At 36.7% G+C, this 16346-nt stretch overlaps 2 protein-coding genes across 3 annotated transcripts; one reads left to right on the forward strand and one right to left on the reverse strand.

The window, feature by feature from the left end:
• The first annotated feature begins 993 nt into the window (after positions 1–993).
• LOC107177731 (protein ENHANCED PSEUDOMONAS SUSCEPTIBILITY 1-like) lies at positions 994–9327 on the forward strand. The gene is made up of 6 exons (XM_052439922.1): positions 994–1048; positions 5777–5874; positions 8023–8202; positions 8357–8513; positions 8580–8666; positions 8733–9327. Exons 1-6 carry the CDS (start codon positions 994–996, stop codon positions 9029–9031), a joined length of 876 nt encoding a protein of 291 aa, XP_052295882.1. The 3' UTR covers positions 9032–9327.
• A 222-nt stretch (positions 9328–9549) lies between these two features.
• On the reverse strand, positions 9550–15540 carry LOC102618828 (protein CHUP1, chloroplastic). 2 transcript variants are annotated; one of them, XM_052439649.1, is made up of 10 exons: positions 15332–15540; positions 14758–15044; positions 14498–14589; positions 13540–14292; positions 11583–12938; positions 11360–11491; positions 10894–11075; positions 10531–10642; positions 9974–10117; positions 9550–9759 (listed from the first exon to the last, which is right to left on the reverse strand). In XM_052439649.1, exons 2-10 carry the CDS (start codon positions 14864–14866, stop codon positions 9661–9663), a joined length of 2979 nt encoding a protein of 992 aa, XP_052295609.1. In that variant the 5' UTR covers positions 14867–15044; positions 15332–15540; the 3' UTR covers positions 9550–9660. The 2 variants fall into 2 exon arrangements, with proteins under 2 accessions (XP_052295609.1, XP_024956451.1); XM_025100683.2 differs by having other exon boundaries at positions 14758–15206.
• Positions 15541–16346: the final 806 nt, after the last annotated feature.

A 16346-nucleotide genomic window follows, 5' to 3' on the forward strand; every position in this document is an offset into this window, starting at 1 on the left:
GCCTAGGGTTTTTACTAAATGGAGATATATAAGGCTTATTTTCTCTAAAGAAAATAGAGAAGCCACTTGATACAGATCAGAGAATAAGATTTTTCTCTCCATTGTTGAGAGAAAAATTTTCTCGTGCTAGTTGCTTTGGTAGTGATAAAGGCGCCCACACGTCAAGTGCAGATCGAATCTGAGTCATAACCTGGAAGATCATTGGTGACAGTTCGTGATCTAGCAAGCGTGGTGGTGACGGATCGTGATCTAACAGGAGTGGTGGTGGCGGATCGTGATCTAGGAGCCTAAATCATTTCAACGGAAAAAGTCAAATCGGATTTTCAAGGTACGATTTCTAGAATACCAATTCTTATATATTATATGAGAGCGATCTTCAAAAGGTTTAATAAAAATTTAAAAACCTAATTTTTCCCCAACAATTGGTATCAGAGCCATCTCATATTAATATATAAGAATTTCGTATGAAATCATTCTTGAAATTTATGTATTAGAGTGACACAATTTATTCAGATATATATTAATTGTTTAATATATGAATAAAGTATGTTTTGTTTTGTCTTAATTCATGGTTAGATTTTCGGTTGTATTTTTTCTTTGAATCTGTAACAAGAGGGGTGATTTTTTATCATCATGTTTCCCTCTTGATTTATTTTACTGTTATAGAATTTTTGTAAGCTAAAAATTGGCCTAGGAAATTTGTAAATTAATCTCGGATTTTCAAGATCGGAGCGACGGAGGCCGGAAATTTTGACAGCGGCAACCAGCAGCAAGCAGCGCGCGGCCAGCAGCACATGCTGCCAGCAAGCGCGCGCTGCACGCGCAGCAGCAGCAGCGCGCGCTGCAAGCCAGCAGCAGCACGCAGCAGCCAGCGCTCGCGGGAAGCGTGGCTTGTGCGCGCAGCAGCAAACGGCGCGCGCGGCCAGCGTGGTCAGTAGCGCGAGCTGCACGAGCAGCAAGTTGCGTGCGCGAGTTTGGAGCGTTTCCGGCAACATGGCGGCAGGTGGTTCGGCGTCGGAGATGGCTGGAAACAGTGAACAGGGGATAGGTTTTTGGAGATTGCGGCTGGGGAAGAGAGAAAGAAAAATATGGATTTAGGGTTTCATGGTTTCTATCATGGAGGTCCCTATGGTTCCATAAGTTTTCATTTGGGCAGAAAATTTTTAATTTTTTGCGTTTAAATCCAAAAATAGTTTTGGGTTTAATGAATCCTAGTTTTAGGCCCAATTTCAATTGGGCTTAATGGATTAAAAATGCATAGACAAAATTAAATATATTAAATTTATTTTTGGTCCAAAAGTTTTATTTTAATTAAAAAAAATAAAACTATTTATTTTATTTATTTCCTTTCAAAATTAAAATTGGACCAATTATAAATTTAAAAGCCCAATTTCCCCTAGTCCATTAACAAAGACAAACTTATGGAAGATGGACATTGACAAGAAGCCCAATGAAGATTAGGCTTAGGGTTAATGTATTTTTCATTATTAGGAAAGCCATGAATTAAGATTATTTAATTGTTTTTCTATATGTTATGTTTTGGATGATTACATGCCATGATAACATGTCATATAGAATAGGTAGTGCCACTCTATGCATAATGATACATGTCATTCATTAATAATGAATTTCATTATATTGTTTGAAATTTGCATATGCTTAATAATATTTGATATCATCTAGATAATATTATAGGAAGCATGCAATTAACAATATGTATGTTTTAAAAAGGAAAAACCAATTTTAAAATATTGAGTGGGAGAGGGAAAATTCAAGATAATTTTCCCACGGGCTCCATTATTAGTTCAATAATAAAATTATATATATACCTCGACTTCATGATACGGTGATGCTCCCTTCAGAGGGTATATATATTAGATATTTTATTTGATGAACTTCTTCAAAGATAAAATTGAAATATTTTTCAATCGATTGTTCACCCCAACGGTGACTATTGATATGAAAAATACGTAGATTGAAACAATGGTTATACACTCAACTAAAGTTTGTTATTAACCTTCCCAACGAAGCTCTGTTAACAAATTTAGGCCCAAAGGGATAACGATAATTATTTATCATGTCTTTGCATGAAAGTAAATAATCTAATGGATAATTGGGTCTAGTAAGTGTAGACATGACTTCCCCAACGGATAGCTTGTCAAAGCGGTACTAGATTATCGTTACAATAAATTAAAATGCATTTATGGTTTTTTTGCATTTTTGTCATTTATTGTGAATATTGTTTCAAAGTATTTATGCATGTTTATTTTGTTTTGTTTTTTCAGAAAATGTCTTCCATCAACCCATTATTAATTATCCTTGTTAAAAATGAACTCACTGGCGAAGATTATTTAGATTGGAAACGCAATCTATTTAATATTCTCACTGCTAAGGGAAGCAAATATGTGTTGACCCAGCCTTGCCCTCCTGAACCATCATTATACGATTATAGAAATCAGAGGGAGCCTTATGAGAAATGGTGCGAAGCTAACAAAATGGCTAAGCGCTATATATTGGCTTCGATTTCTGTGGAACTGCATAAGAAACATCGGAGCATGGAAACAGCCACTGAAATAATGGCTTGTCTTCATCAGATGTTTGGGCAAAATACCCATTTTGCCAGAGAAACAGCATTAAAACGTATTACGGATACTAAGATGGAAGAGGGCACAAAAGTTCGTGATCATGTCCTCAAAATGATGGACTATTTGAATGAGGTAGAGATTCATGGTGTTCAAATCAATGATAAATCAAAGATTAACATGGTGATTGAATCTTTACCTGATACATTCAAAGAGTTTAAGGTCAGCTATATCTTAAACAATAAAGATATGACCTTAATTGAATTAATGCACGAACTACATGCTATAGAAGAATTTTATCATAGCAGAAAACTTCCTGAAAAAGGATTCCCTTCAAGGCTTAAGTCGAAAGACAAGAATGAGCAAGCAAGAGTTGGGATCGGCAAACTGTCCACTAAAAGAAGTGGCAAGCCAAAAGGCAAGTGTTACAAATGTGGACAGAAGGGTCACTGGAAGAAAGATTGTCCTAAGATTATTAAAATCAGGTATAGGAAATCTTTAAGCTTCCTAATTAGTTCAGATTTCTATTGATTCATACAATAATGAATTCTGAGATAACTAATCTTATTTATAATTCATTTATTTGGTTTTCAGGAAACCAAGAGATTAAGTGAAGAAAGCTTCAAACAGCAGTTGAGGACATGCTAGTTTATATCAATTGAAAGACTAGATCAATTTTACAAGACTTTAGTTTTGATATTTGTCTTTATTTTTCCAATTATTAGAGGAATATTAATTTCGGTGACTTGTTTTAATAAACAGGAGTACACTGTTATTTTTTTCCTCTGTTTATTATTTATTTTGGTTATTTATAAAGACAATTTATATCATATAAGTCCATTGATCTATTCAAAGTAAGATATAATGATAAAGAGTATATGCATTTATCTAAGAAAAGAAATGTTTCTTCAAACCAAAATTACCTCTGATATTTATGCTTAAGTCATATAAACTATAATAAGATTTTAAGAAAATGATTAATGATAGACTTGTTGGCCTATTAAGATTGATCATTGTAACTCTATAAATCTTATTTAGAAAAGTAATATGATAAGGATGCTCTGTTTGAGCTAAAAGCATAACATTGTATTTGATGATTTAGCGCATACAAATGTATACGGACTAATCAGTTTACATATTATAAGAGGTTGTGAGTATTCTATCAAACTTGTTGATGAATATTCATTTTATTTATGTTTGTCTAAGTGCATCATGATTCCATTGCTTTTGAAATTCAAAAGAGTACATGGATAAGACAGAAGCAATTAGACAGGAGCATAAAAGAACATCGATATGATCGAAACAAAGAATATCTCTATGGAGAATTCAAGCACTATTTGGTTGTCAATGAACACTATAATACAATAGTGTAATTAAATGAAGAAACAAGATTCTTTTGGATAAGACAAGATATATACTAAGTGGTTTATCATTTACCTTTTTGATTCCAGATACTAGTATTTAAAACTACAAAGTTTATTGAACTTAGTTTCATCTATCTCGGTGTCTACTAATCCAAGAAATTATGAAAAAGTCACAAACATGGTTTGAGACACATTCGTATTTGGAGTTTACTAGTATTTCTACTAGAATCAGAGATAGACAAGATGGATTCGTGTTCAGAAGCTTGCATGTTTTAGGTATCTTAAAGGAATAAGGGAAAGTCTGAATTATAGTCCTCAAGATAGGAATGTATTTATAGAAATATTCTTTACTTTCTTTGAGGAAGACTCTATAATGACTTATAACCTAAGAGTAAGGTAAAACTAGAGAAATAAAAGAGATCAGGTTGATACTCAGCTTTCAACACCTGTTATAGAACAGGAAGAACAGCAACAACCAGCTGATCAGCACAGGATTATCCTTGAACAACCATCACTTTTAGAACCTTGTCGTAGTGGGAGGGTAACTAGGTTACCTGCGAGATACATATTTTTGGGAGAAACCTATATGGCTATCTCAGGTGAACATGTACAAAATCCCACTAGTTACAACGAAGCTCTAATAGATAGAGATGTTGAATTTTGAAAAAGGCCATGAATCAAGAAATGGAATCTATGTATTCCAATAAAGTCTGGGAACTTGTAGAGGCACCAAATGGGATAAAACCTATAGGGTGCAAGTGGATCTACAAGAGAAAAAGAGGAGTAGACGGAAGGGTGGAAACATTTAAAGCAAGATTAGTAGCCGAAGGGTTTATTCAGAAAGAAGGAATCAATTATGAGGAAACCTTTTCTCCGGTTGCTATGCTTAAATCCATCAGGATTCTGCTCTCCATTGCTGCAGTGCTAGATTATGAAATTTGGCAAATGGATGTCAAGACTGCCTTTCTTAACAGGCATCTTGAAGAAAACATCTACATGCAGCAACCAGATGGATTTATACAAAAAGGGCAAGAACACATGGTATGTAAGTTGCAGAGATCCATTTATGGGTTGAAGCAAGCATCCCAGTCATGGAACATCAGATTTGATCAAGCAATTAAATCGCTTGGATTCATTCAGAACATTGATGAACCATGTGTGTACAAGAAAATTCAGGGAAAATTTGTAGCCTTCCTAGTTCTTTGTGTAGACAATATTCTCCTGATTGGAAACGATATAGGAGTATTGACTACAATAAAGATTTGGTTAGCAAAACAATTTGATATAAAAGACCTGGGAGAGACAAGTTATATTCTTGGTATCAAGTTACTATGAGACCGGAAGAATAAAACTTTAGCCTTGTCTCAAGCGGTCTATATCGATAAGATATTGGCTAGATTTAGCATGGAAAATTCCAAGACTGGTTTATTACCATTCAGACATGGAATTACATTCTCTAAGGATCAATCACAGAACATCTGAAGAGATAGAGAGAATGAGACGAGTTCCCTATGCAAAACCTGTGGGAAGTCTCATGTATGTCATGCTTTGCACTAGGCCAGACATATGTTTTGCGGTAGGGATAGTTAGCAGATATCAATTTAATCCTGGACCTCAAATATTGGACTGCAGTCAAGCATATAATGAAGTATCTGAAAAGAACTAAAAATTATATGCTTGTGTATTCCGGTGATGATCTCATTCCAGTGGGTTATACTGATTCTGACTTTATGTCAGATAAGGATTCCAGAAAATCAACTTCCGGCTATGTGTTTACATTGGGAAGTGGAGCTATTAGTTGGATGAGTGTGAAACAATTTTGTATCACAGACTCAATAACTAAAGCTGAATATGTGGCTACATCTGAAGCTGCAAAAGAAGCTATATGGCTCTGCAAGTTCCTACGAAATCTTGAGGTGGTACCTGTTGTAACTGCACCCCTTAAACTATTTTGTGATAATGGTGGTGCGGTAGCTCAATCTAAGGAACCAAGGAATCACAAGAAACAAAACATATTGAAAGGAAGTATCATCTTATAAGGGAATAGTGTAGAAAGGTTATATGACAGTACCCCAAATGGCATTAGATGCTAAATGGCAGATCTTATTACAATGGCCATTAGTGGGAAACCTTTATAACCTGCACTTAGAGCCCTAGAGCATGTGCAATATGCCAGATATGCTTTGAGAGCTAGTGGGAGATTGTTGGGAAAATATGCTCTTTAAAAGCATATATGTTTATTTAATTGTAATAAACAGTTTTTCTGATTAATAAAATAAATGAGGTATTTTATTCAAATATCTTAATTGCATTAATATTTGTATTAAAGTCCATTTAATCATATTATATGTATTTATGTGATCACCATGTGGATTCACAGAAAACATAAATACAAGTTATCTTATGATTAAATAAATTTAGTTCGCAGTTGATAAATAAAGTGGGGCACTTTATTTAGGTATAGACTGTAATAAATTCATTGAATGATTTGTCTTAATCATGTATGAATTTATTGATGTAGTGCGACTACATTGAACAGGATCACATATGAGATTTAATTAACTTTGTAATAACTGTCAGACTTATTAAATCTCATAGGCGTTGATTTTACTGTAATCTTAATCTTGAGTTAATTATGATTTCATGATTGTAATTGTTATTCCATTTGAGTTACCAATGGGCACGACACATACATGTGGTCAAGATTACCCGGTATCTTGGTGGGAGCAATTATGAGTATTGGAGTTATGGATTAACAATATAGAATTTGTACAACACATCTCTTGATGGGTTTTCGGCACTTGATCATAGAATTCTCTGGCCAGAGTGTGTCAACATATTTAGTATGTTGAAAATGATCATTAGAGAAAACCAGTAAGGATCAAGGAATAAGATGTTATTAAATTGATTGGACAGTTGAGATATCAATTTAATTAACGATGTGGTACAAAGGATTGTGCAGTAAAGAAATCAATGTGGCTTGGGACGAATTATTATTCGAGCATACAATTATGGAAGTCAGTTCCAATCTTTTAGTGGAGTAGATTTGGAATTAAATAATTGGGCTAGTTTAATTACAGGCCTAATTATTGTAGCCACTATTGTATGTTCCCAAATGATCTCCGGGTTAGCTCATTTAATTGATTGCACCACTACTGGACTAATAAGCAAGATAACTAGCTATTTGGGTCAAAAGCCTAAATATATCATTTAGTGGGAGGCTCCATTTAATAAGCTTATGTGTAAGGGGCCTTATGTTATTTTACAAGGTGGGTCCCCTATTGAAAAAGAAAACAACGTGAGTTTTATTTAGGGCATTATTTGGAGCCTAGGGTTTTTACTAAATGGAGATATATAAGGCTTATTTTCTCTAAAGAAAATAGAGAAGCCACTTGATACAGATCAGAGAATAAGATTTTTCTCTCCATTGTTGAGAGAAAAATTTTCTCGTGCTAGTTGCTTTGGTAGTGATAAAGGCGCCCACACGTCAAGTGCAGATCGAATCTGAGTCATAACCTGGAAGATCATTGGTGACAGTTCGTGATCTAGCAAGCGTGGTGGTGACGGATCGTGATCTAACAGGAGTGGTGGTGGCGGATCGTGATCTAGGAGCCTAAATCATTTCAACGGAAAAAGTCAAATCGGATTTTCAAGGTACGATTTCTAGAATACCAATTCTTATATATTATATGAGAGCGATCTTCAAAAGGTTTAATAAAAATTTAAAAACCTAATTTTTCCCCAACATTAGGATCATCTCCAAGAGTTCAGTCACTGCAGCAACTCACAAAGAGGCAAACCCAAGGATTGAGATGCCTCCAATGGGATCTTCGATCCCTTCATCGATTTTACAGCCGAAAGGGATTTCTCTTCCACCGACCAAACAATTACCCGTCACAAGAGAAGCAATGGGGAAATAATCTTGATCCACCACCTCAAAATTTCCCATTCACGTGCACTAGACTTATTGTACCCGTTAGCAGGTCGCTTTGCCACCACTTATCATCATCATGATAACACCATTTCCTTCTTCGTAGATTGCAATACTGCTGGTGTAGACTTTGTCCATGTTGCAGCTGATGGAGTTTCAGTTGCTGATATCCTTGAACCCATCTATGTACTTGAAGTTATTGGCTTCTTTTTCCTTACTAAATGGGGTTAAGAACATTGAGGGTACATCCAAGACATTTCTTGAAGTGCAAGTAGCCAAGCTTAAGAATCGCATCTTTCTTGCTTGCTCCACAAACATTTCTCTTGTAGATGGAACCTCTATTTGGCAATTTTTTCAATCTTGGTCTGAGATCCGCAGAGGCTTTAGCTTTGATTGTATAGCAACATCTATATCTACACCCCCTGTTCTTGAATGTTGGTTTCCTCGCAATATTGACTGCCCTATTTTGATACCCAAAGAAAAACTGTCATTACAACAGCTTGGTTGCTGTACCACCTCTGCAACAGAGAGTTTTTCACTTCTCAAGGGAAATCATCGTCAAGTTAAAAGCAAAGGCAATAGCTGAGGCTGGCATCAACAGAATTTCCTCACCACAAGCACTTGCGGCTTATCTATGCTAATCAGTTGCATGTAATCAACCTCTTGATCCTGAAGTAGATGTTAACTGCCTCTTGTCAATAGGTGTTAGAACAAGACTACAGCCACAATTGCCACAAGAATACGTTGGAAATATAGTTCAGAGAGGACGTGACAATGAAAGCGAGTCAGGTCGGTGAGCAAGGACTTGGAAATTTGGCGTGGGACATGAACAACATGGCTGCTACGTACACAGATGAAAAGGTAAAGGAGCTACTTGGAATCTGACAACTAACCCTCTTACAGAGTATGGCACCGGGAGTAATGCTTCGGCTATAAGTAATTCCCCAAGGTTCGACGTTTACGGTAATGATTTTGGGTGGGGAAAGCCTATTGCAGTAACAGGTGGATCGGCGAGCAAGAGGAATGGGAAGGCGACGACGTCTGCTCGAGTAGAAAAAGCAAGTGCGGACATTGAAATTCGCCTTTCAGTTGAGACACTGCAACGATTGCAAAATGATGCACAATTTATGGATGCTGCCAGCGTCATCACCTAATGTTACGTTGCTATGATGTTGTGTCAATGATCATACATCCAAATAACACAATTGTGACAACAAAATTAGTAAATTCAGGTCAATGTTATTGTGAAAGAAAGGGGTAACATGCTCATTTTGCCTGTTTTCAATGGTCAAATTGGTCGTCTGTCAAAGTGTCAAAGTGAGGGGCGGTTTCTAATATTAAATGCAAACCTGACATCTAAGTAATATTTTTGCGATTCTCAGGGGACAGAACTGATAATGACCTTGAAATCAAGAATGTTCACCTCAACGAACAGCTAAAAGGACTTTTCTCTCCTCTTTCACGAGAATGATTATTGAACCTAAAGTATAGTTGTTGTTTCTTGTGCATCAAATCTTGGCTTTCGTTAAATTCCTTTTTCTTCTTGGAATACTAAAACGCCAGTGTTCTTGCATTTCTAGTGCGTAGTTTGAAGCATAAAGATTAAAGAGGTTAGCTTAAACAGCAAGGTACAGCTTGCTGATCAATGTTACCTCTGCATCAAGTCTTCGACTGGCCATTGTAAAATATCCATTCTATAAGACGTTTTATGTAATATCAAGTAAGAATGCAAGATGTACAATATAAAATTGAAGATAAATAAAACCAAGAAAAGGAATATATCTCATGCTTCCTGCTTGTTGTCTTCCACAGTTTGTTTATGAACACGGCTCCTTAGCACTTCAAATGCCTTCATGCTCTCCGCATCAAAGCCTCCAGCAAACTGGAATATGTTCCAAGTCAATATTTCATTGGTAATTTTAACATCGACATTTTGGAATAGTAAAATTGTTTCTAATGTGGGCTTTGAGCAAATGATTCATCAATTGAGAAGTGCAGCAATTCTCACTTAAAACACTTGTATGATTTGTTTCTTTAAATCTTAAAGCATACTAAATCTAAAAAAATAAAGGTAGAAAACTGCAGACTGGCATTACCTGGTGAACACGAAAAGCAAAACGGACACCTTGCAGAAGTAAAAACTCTCTGTTTGGTTCCTTCTCCGGTCTGCTCATAGCTTCAAGTTCAGTTGAAACACGTTTCATGTACTTCCTTGCCAATTGCACGGAAGAGAGCTTGATCTGCAATAAGCAAAAGTGGTATATGACCATTTCAAAATGAGCAACAAATTCTCCAGTTATAAGAAAAACTTTCAATTATGCATAATCGAGGGCGCAAACTCCTCATTCTGTTGTCCCTTGGACATTCTAATGTCAGAAAAAAAGCTCAAAATGCAAATGCAAAAAACTTTTTCTGAGGCCCCTCAAAAAGAAACATCATTATAAGGACAATGATAACACTATCATTGGACAACCAACTATAGATGATGAACCTGCTACAACATTGTCATAACAGGGTGCAAATTGGCAAAGAATAGATAGCATCTTGCCGAATGGAAATTTAGTGAACCTGAACCAAGAATATATACTAAAATGAGCATTACTCAAACGACCCTGCAACAAACTATAATGAAATTTCTTGTTTAGTAACATACCTTGCCAACAACTCCAGTGTCTAGCAACCAATCAACTGGAATTCCAAATTCTCTATATCGTGAAATAGCCATGTCTCTTGTACGCAACAATGCATAAACACTCTGTTCCACTCTGGCAAAAAAAGAGACAACCAGAAGGACAGGGCGCGTTAATGAACATACAAATGATATTCTGACAAGTTATAGCAATAAAAAATGTCAGGGAAACTGCACAGTCCTCCAAGTTGCAAACTGATGATTAAATTCCTCACATGGAAGAGATGGTTGCATATAAATTGGGTTCTCAAAAGCTTGATTTTCAATTTTCCAGCTATCATACTCAATAGTTCATTAAATCAAAATGCAAAGGAAGAGTTTACATACTTTTCAAGCAATTTGTACATCTTCTTTAGTGCAGATTCACATGGGAGGCCAGGATCATCAACAAAAGAGGACACTTGCTTTTCCAATTTCACTAGGTCCTGGTACTCAAAAGCAGCCTCTCTTAATGCATCTGCTTTCCCTTCAGGCCAATCAAAGTGCTTGAGAACAGCCCGCTCGTCAACCTAACCAAATGAAGGAAGAAGGGGGAAAAAAAATAATTAGATATAAAATTTTAGAGCGCACATTAAAGAGCTAAAGAAGAAGTTAAAAGCTCTCAATTCCTTCGTCATGCTTAAATAAGGGAGCTGATCATGGAAACTTTGAAAAGAACTAAAAGCTATGGCTTTTGCCTTGTCTTACTCCATTTGTATGTATGTGTGTGTATATATATATGTATATCTCTGTGTGTGCGTGTGTATCTACTTTCTAATAAAATTTAGGCCTGATGATATCTATTGTGATATACCAAGAAGGAGAGTTCCTCGTCCAGCCAGTTCACAAAGACCACTAAATCTTCTACAGTTGTGAAGGAAGCTGCTCTAACTTCAGCTGCCAATGACTGGACAAAATCACCTTGAGTTTCCACATCGGCTTTCACCTGGATCCAGGCACAATATATCATTAACAATTTATGAAATATATAATGAATATCCAAGACAAGGGACAAATGAAGGAAAATGTTATCATACAGCTAAAAGGAATGATGATTTGTTCTCAATCTCCCCAATCATGTTGCTCCTAGCATCTGATGTATTAGAAGTGGATGAAATCAAGGATGATGTATCCTTCTTTGCCTCACGTTTCATCAATGTCTGATAAAATTCAACAAGTTCAGGAGCTCGTTGAACTTTATCACCACTTCCCACTCCTCTCGGCAAGCTTCCTGGCGGAGGAGGTGGAGGAGGTGGTCCACCTGGTGGCGGTGGTGGGGGTGGAGGTGGAGTAGCACCAGGTGGAGGAGGTGGAGCTGGTGGTGTGCCACTGGAAGGATTTGCATTTGTACCAGCAGGAGCACCACCAGACGGTTTAGGAGGTGGTCTAAACACTCTAGGAGGCCTCTTTTCAATTTGGGAAAATTTCATTTTGCTTATTGTTTGAGATTCAGCAGCCCTGTCATCATGTGATTGATCACTTGAATCACCAGAAACTATTGGCTTCTCTTTTAATAGAGCAAGTTTTGGTGGCAAGGTAGGGTGTTTGGAGTCAAAATTTGAATTGTCACGAAACCTGTAAGCTCTTGCTTTCTCTGCTTTTTCCTTAATTTGCTTCTCCCTTTCTAAGGCCAACTTGTGCCGGTCTTTGTATGCAGGATATTTTTCCGCTAGAACTCCTTCTACTGATTTTGACATCAACTGGAATGAATCTGAAACAGTGTTCAGTGAGTCACTGGAAGAAACCCGTGTTCTAATGTGTGGGAGGGTTGGAGTTTCTGGCAAATCAGGTAATTCCTGGTCCATTTTCCCAAATGTAGTGATGGCCACACTATCACTTGTATTCCTCAGCATCAAAGATTCCAATGGACCCCTTGGTCGATGGCTCATGCTCATCCTGCTTGGAGAGCTACCTGAAATAGATCTTGCTGGTGATGAAAGAGCACTTAAATCATCTTTGCTTTTGCCCCATTTCTTCAGCTTCTGGATTAAGCTTGGTTTCTTACTGAGGTTACTGTACTTACTAGTGGAACTATCAATTGAAGCATTGTCAAAATCCTCGCTTCCAGGTGAGGAAGGATGGGAAAAGTTGCTTTCAAGATCTGTGTCACCTTGCCCACGTTCTGATCCAGCATATTCTAACATCAGCTGTTTAGCCCTTTCTTGAGATTTGGGGCTTAGGCTCTTGTTGAGATCACGAGCAGAAGTTTTCCCTGCAGGTGCCTGGTAGTTCCGGAGCTCATACCTCAAGCATGCATTGACCCACCGAAGGTACACTAACTCTTCAACTTCACTGAACCTGTTCATCTGAAGTCCTTCAACTTGCTTTAATAGATCGTCATTTGCATGCCTCAAGTTATTAACCTCCTCTCTCGCCTTGGCAACCTTTTCACTCTGCAGTATGTGTCAAAGCATTCTAGAAATATTAAACTAATACCAAGAATAAAAGTATAATTACAATTTCTAGTGGCAACTAGGCGATATATTATCTACAAGTTACAATTAAACTTTTTCTTAGACATCTATAAAATCCATCCCTAGGCAATAACCTCTTTGGCCGAGATAGCACAGTAGGCACAAAAAAATATAACTGAATATTAACTACTTAGATCACTAGAGAAAGTTATGATGCAACTTTATTCACTTTTCATGAAAAAGCAACATAGCTACAGCTACAAGATGCAAGTAAGCATTTATTGAGAAATATTTGCAGCTATGACTCAACTTTATCATTTGATTAATTTCATTTATTCACCCAGAAAATTACAGTATTGTCCTGAGGGATAAAATGAAGTTAGTTTTCAATGTGAAGACACTAACCAGGAAAGATCCCGAACATCCCCAAGCCCCCCACAAACCTTCCTTCCCCTCCCCCACCCCCAAACCAACACACAGACAAACACACGAAGAAAATAGAAAGGCAACAAAAGGATGAGCAAAGGGAAAACTATATGTGAATTGCAGCACATAACAACGTAAGAAATCAATAGGCTACCTCTGTCATGTTGGAGAGGGATGATATTTTTGATTCAGCGGCATCCTGTTTAACAAGCAATTCTCTCTTTTCAATTTGAAGTTCTTTATTCTTTCTCTTAAGCTCCACAACTTCCACTTCTAAGTCCTTAACAGATTTGAGCTTTTTCTCAAGCTCAACATCTTTTTTGATGGCTTCTTCCTCTTTTGCCTGAAGACCAGAAACCTGTTGTTTGAGCAACAATAATTGACCCTTTGTCTGGTTAGCATCAAGTTGAATTTGCCTCTGCAGCTCCTTGATCTTGTTCCTTGCTACCTCAAGTTCCTTCTTTACATAAGAACTCTGTGCAATCTGTTCTTGAAGCTTCTTTCTCTCAGCCTGCAAGGAGTTTATGGTGATGTTCAGCATATCAATCTCAACTGTCTTGATCTTGAGTTGCCTTTGTAATTCCACAATATCTGATTCCTGTTCCTTCAATCCATAGTACTCTAGCAACTCGCCTTCAAGCTTTACTTCCCTCTCCTGTAATTCCAGTACTAGGCTGCGCAAGCGTTCTAGTTCCCTTGCATTGTCTGCCATCTCAGTTTCATAAACTTTATTCTTCTCTGCCTCGTCATACTTGTCAATAGGTAACTGGTATTCAATCTCTCCAGATAAAAGGTCTTCAAATTCAGGCAAAATATCTTCATCATCAGTGTTAGATGAGCTACCACGAGCTCGATCAAATATGCTGCTAATCAATTTAACCTCTTCTTCCTCTTCTTCTTCCTCCCTCTACAATAAATAGCACAGTTTATTAAAGTTCAACAGATGATTGAAGAAGAGCTTCTTCCCTTCTTAACAGAGTAAGAGAAAAGACCATATCAAACTTGTACAAACTAGATTTTAAGTCATCAGAAAGAGATTGAATTAAATTGAAGGCTGATTTTATTGTTGTTCATATGTGTAAGAAAGATTTTAAGACCATATCTGTACTTACCTTCTTCTCTCTGAGGCCACCATCAGGACATGTAAACTGCTGTTTCTCTTTCCCCTGACTTTGTTGTTGTTCAAATCTAGCCTCGCCATTCCCTAAATTCCAGTTACCACATTAAAAAATTATTATTAAAATATGAACTTCAAAACAGATGAAAGCAAGGCAAACCAAAATTATTTCATACAAAAAAAAAAAAATTACCAATGAATTAACAGAGAAAAAAAAAAGGCAGAATTTTCGAATTTCAATGATGGGAAAATCACCTGAGGGTTTAGTTAAAGGAGCCGATGAATTGGATGCTTTGAGGTTGAGCTGCTTAACTGCATAGGCCGCAATTGAAGCAGCAACCAGGAATCCAGCCCTGACTATCATGTAGGTATTATTGATACGAAGAACCTGAACTCAAACACATCAAAAGGCACTAGCCCACTACCCATTTCTCTTCATACTCATCACTATTGACTCAAACCATCAGGTCCTTCGAAGAGCAAAAACATCATCCCAACTCCCGTATCCAGAATTTGCATATAAAATCTTTTTTCAGGTGCAACTTCAAGCAAAACCCAGATAAGAAGTACTCAAAATATGTCCGGAGATAACATCTTTATCTAGGTACAAACATTTTTAGACCATCAGCATTTTCATCTTATCTGGTTTATATTTTGTAGACCCTTTCAAAGATAAAACTTTTTTATTGTATGCATGAAAATTCCTGATAAGAAAAATCCAACACAACTGTCATGCTAAGTGCTGCAGAAACCACCAATATAACTAGTGGCCAGTTTTGGTCCAAAAAGAAGTGACACTTACATATATAACTTGAGTCTAAAACCTTACCATTTTGTTTTGCTTCAGAAGAATATGTACACTGAAAAGCAAGACTGAAAGAGACAATCAGCAACTGTAGATTTGAACAAAAAGAAACCCTGAGAGAGAAGTGCCCATTTGTTTCTCTCTTTCTTGTTTTAAGTATCTATCGTCGGATTTGCAATTAAAAACGAGGATGTAAAACAACCTTCTTTGTCTGTTATTATTCGTTAACGGAAAAAAATGCTTTTGTTTGGCTGTTATTTACAGCTAACTGGCGGATTTTGTTTTGTAAATCTTTTGATTCGAGAATTCTGAACGCCAGGCTGCGATTTAGCCCATTTTCAGCCATCCGATTATGTTTACGTGGGACCCCAAATAGTAAAATCTATGATTGAAGGGTTTAAATTGTTTGATGGGAAGTTGAGACAAGTACAAAGGCATACAACTATACAAGGTGAGATGAGAGCAGTCATGTTTTTCTTTTGGCATGCGTAAAGTAAGTGCCAAGGTAAGGCTGAAATTTATTCTCCAACAAAGCCAAGGGGAAAGCTCGTCAACCAAAACTTTTTGGGTGGTTCATGTCGAAATTTCACATGTAGCATGTTGGGCCCTTTTGGCTTTTCCATTGCTACTTTTTGGGATTATTTGTTGAAAAATCAGTGGTGTTAAATTATGCCCGTGTCTCGTACTCTCGACTCTTCAAACCCTTTTTGGATGTTTGTGGCGCTAGCTGATAGAAGTTTAATCTTGTTCATTCGCCACAAACACCTGATAATATTTCTACTTATTTGTTTTGGATATTTATATTATTATAATTACAAATAAAATCAGGCCCAAGGGAATTTATTTTTACCTAAAATCTTAAATAGTTAGGTATCTTTCAGTTTCAATTTGCGGGAGATAATATTTAAACCCAAAAAATAAAAAAATAAAAATTCACTCAGACAAGTCTATACGATAGATGGACGAGTCAATATGCAGCCATTGAGCCTGAGGAATTTATTGACAATTGATCATTCATACTCTTCGGAAAGAAATCATA

This window comes from Citrus sinensis, chromosome 4 (assembly GCF_022201045.2).
Source record: "Citrus sinensis cultivar Valencia sweet orange chromosome 4, DVS_A1.0, whole genome shotgun sequence".
Taxonomy (NCBI): Eukaryota; Viridiplantae; Streptophyta; class Magnoliopsida; order Sapindales; family Rutaceae; genus Citrus; species Citrus sinensis.

What these genes read in the sequence shown, in the direction of transcription:
- LOC102618828 (XM_052439649.1), bottom strand. Translation starts at nt 14,866, where the DNA reads ATGATAGTCAGGGCTGGATTCCTGGTTGCTGCTTCAATTGCGGCCTAT. An exon ending in TCCTTTAACTAAACCCTCAG is followed by an intron (nt 14,590 to 14,757) that starts GTGATTTTCCCA and finishes ACTGGAATTTAG; the next exon opens with GGAATGGCGAGGCTAGATTT. An exon ending in ACACTGGAGTTGTTGGCAAG is followed by an intron (nt 10,118 to 10,530) that starts GTATGTTACTAA and finishes TGCTTATTGCAG; the next exon opens with ATCAAGCTCTCTTCCGTGCA.
- LOC107177731 (XM_052439922.1), top strand. Translation starts at nt 994, where the DNA reads ATGGCGGCAGGTGGTTCGGCGTCGGAGATGGCTGGAAACAGTGAACAG. An exon ending in AGCACTTGCGGCTTATCTAT is followed by an intron (nt 8,514 to 8,579) that starts GCTAATCAGTTG and finishes TCTTGTCAATAG; the next exon opens with GTGTTAGAACAAGACTACAG. An exon ending in TGACAATGAAAGCGAGTCAG is followed by an intron (nt 8,667 to 8,732) that starts GTCGGTGAGCAA and finishes ACGTACACAGAT; the next exon opens with GAAAAGGTAAAGGAGCTACT.